The 1,432-nt window shown below is 35.3% G+C and overlaps 1 protein-coding gene across 1 annotated transcript in view; it reads left to right on the top strand.

Moving 5' to 3' along the window:
• Positions 1 to 1,432, top strand: part of OPRK1 (opioid receptor kappa 1) — a 41,381-nt gene that overhangs the window by 27,659 nt on the left and 12,290 nt on the right. Inside the window, exon 2 of the mRNA XM_004697554.2 lies at positions 1,014 to 1,366. Coding sequence (XP_004697611.1) covers positions 1,014 to 1,366 — 353 coding nt within the window. The remainder of the gene's footprint in view (positions 1 to 1,013; positions 1,367 to 1,432) is intronic.

Here is a 1,432-nt window from a genome sequence, read left to right as displayed (position 1 = left end):
TATTATTGATTTCCCAAAATAATCCTGAGAATTTGAGTGTTTTTCACAAGTGAAAGAAAAAGTACTGTAAAAATATTTAACACCATCAATTTTGGGTAAAATTAAAAAGGCAGTGAAAAAACTGACACATACGTATATATATTAAGGTATCTATATTTGTATGTTTTATCATTTGTATCTTTTTCATTTGACCTTTTCATTTAGATATTTTATGCAATATTGGTGATGGTTGTACAATTTGAGTAACCAATTTGGTGTTGTGAAATTGGGCAATAAAAATGTCGAATTGTGTAGATAGTTTATAAGAATAAAAGCACTTCATGAGTAAAGCACAAAAATGTAAACTAAATAAGGTCAAGTGTTCAGGGCTGTTTTTTACTATTTCTCATATCCTGTTGCATATTAAACACCAGAACCAAGTTGTTACCAAAAGTCAATTCTTTCCTAGTATACCAGACCACCTTTAGTGCTATTAGAAAATAGGGTGCGTAGAAAGTGTTACAGACTAGAAAGGCCACAGAGTAGAAATGACTGTAATCTTTAAGAGAGCAGGTCAGAGGCAGACTATTTGTGCTACTCACGGATCTATTTACATTTTAGAAACTCAGTACATAAAATAAAGAATATCTTAATGATCAGGACAAATCAATTGTTTATTTCTTTTCTTTTTAAAATATTTTCTTTTTTATCATTTCATTGGGGGCTCTTCTAGCTCTTATGACACTCCATATATCCATTGTGTCAGCACATTTGTACATATGTCGCCATCATCCTTTTCAAAACCTCTTCTTTCTACTTGAGCCCTTGGTATCAGCTCTTCATTTTTCTCCTCCCTCCCCCACCTTCCCTCCCTCATGAACCCTTGATAATTGGTAAATTATTATTATTTTTATATCTTACACTGATTGCTTATTTATTTCTAAATAAACCAATTGTTTATTTCTAAAACACATTAATTAAATTGGTGTATTTGACAGGAAGATGGAGAAATGATATTTCTTCTTACTTTGTAGATACACAAAAATGAAAACAGCAACCAACATTTACATCTTTAACTTGGCTCTGGCAGATGCCTTAGTGATGACAACCATGCCCTTCCAGAGTACGGTCTACCTGATGAACTCTTGGCCATTTGGGGATGTGCTATGCAAGATTGTCATCTCCATTGATTACTACAACATGTTTACCAGCATCTTCACTTTGACCATGATGAGTGTTGACCGCTATATCGCTGTGTGCCACCCTGTCAAGGCATTAGATTTTCGCACACCCCTGAAGGCAAAGGTCATCAACATCTGCATTTGGCTCCTGTCATCATCTGTTGGTATATCTGCAATAGTCCTTGGAGGCACCAAAGTCAGGGAAGGTAAGTAGTGATGTACCATACTGAGTAACACTGTCAGAGGACGCCAAGGTGTGGATGTAGTGGGGA

This window comes from Echinops telfairi, unplaced genomic scaffold (assembly GCF_000313985.2).
Source record: "Echinops telfairi isolate 266 unplaced genomic scaffold, ASM31398v2 ScPeMD7_1;HRSCAF=3_0, whole genome shotgun sequence".
Taxonomy (NCBI): domain Eukaryota; kingdom Metazoa; phylum Chordata; class Mammalia; order Afrosoricida; family Tenrecidae; genus Echinops; species Echinops telfairi.
Note: the sequence above shows the minus strand (reverse complement) of the source record. Positions and strands in the feature narration are given on the sequence as shown.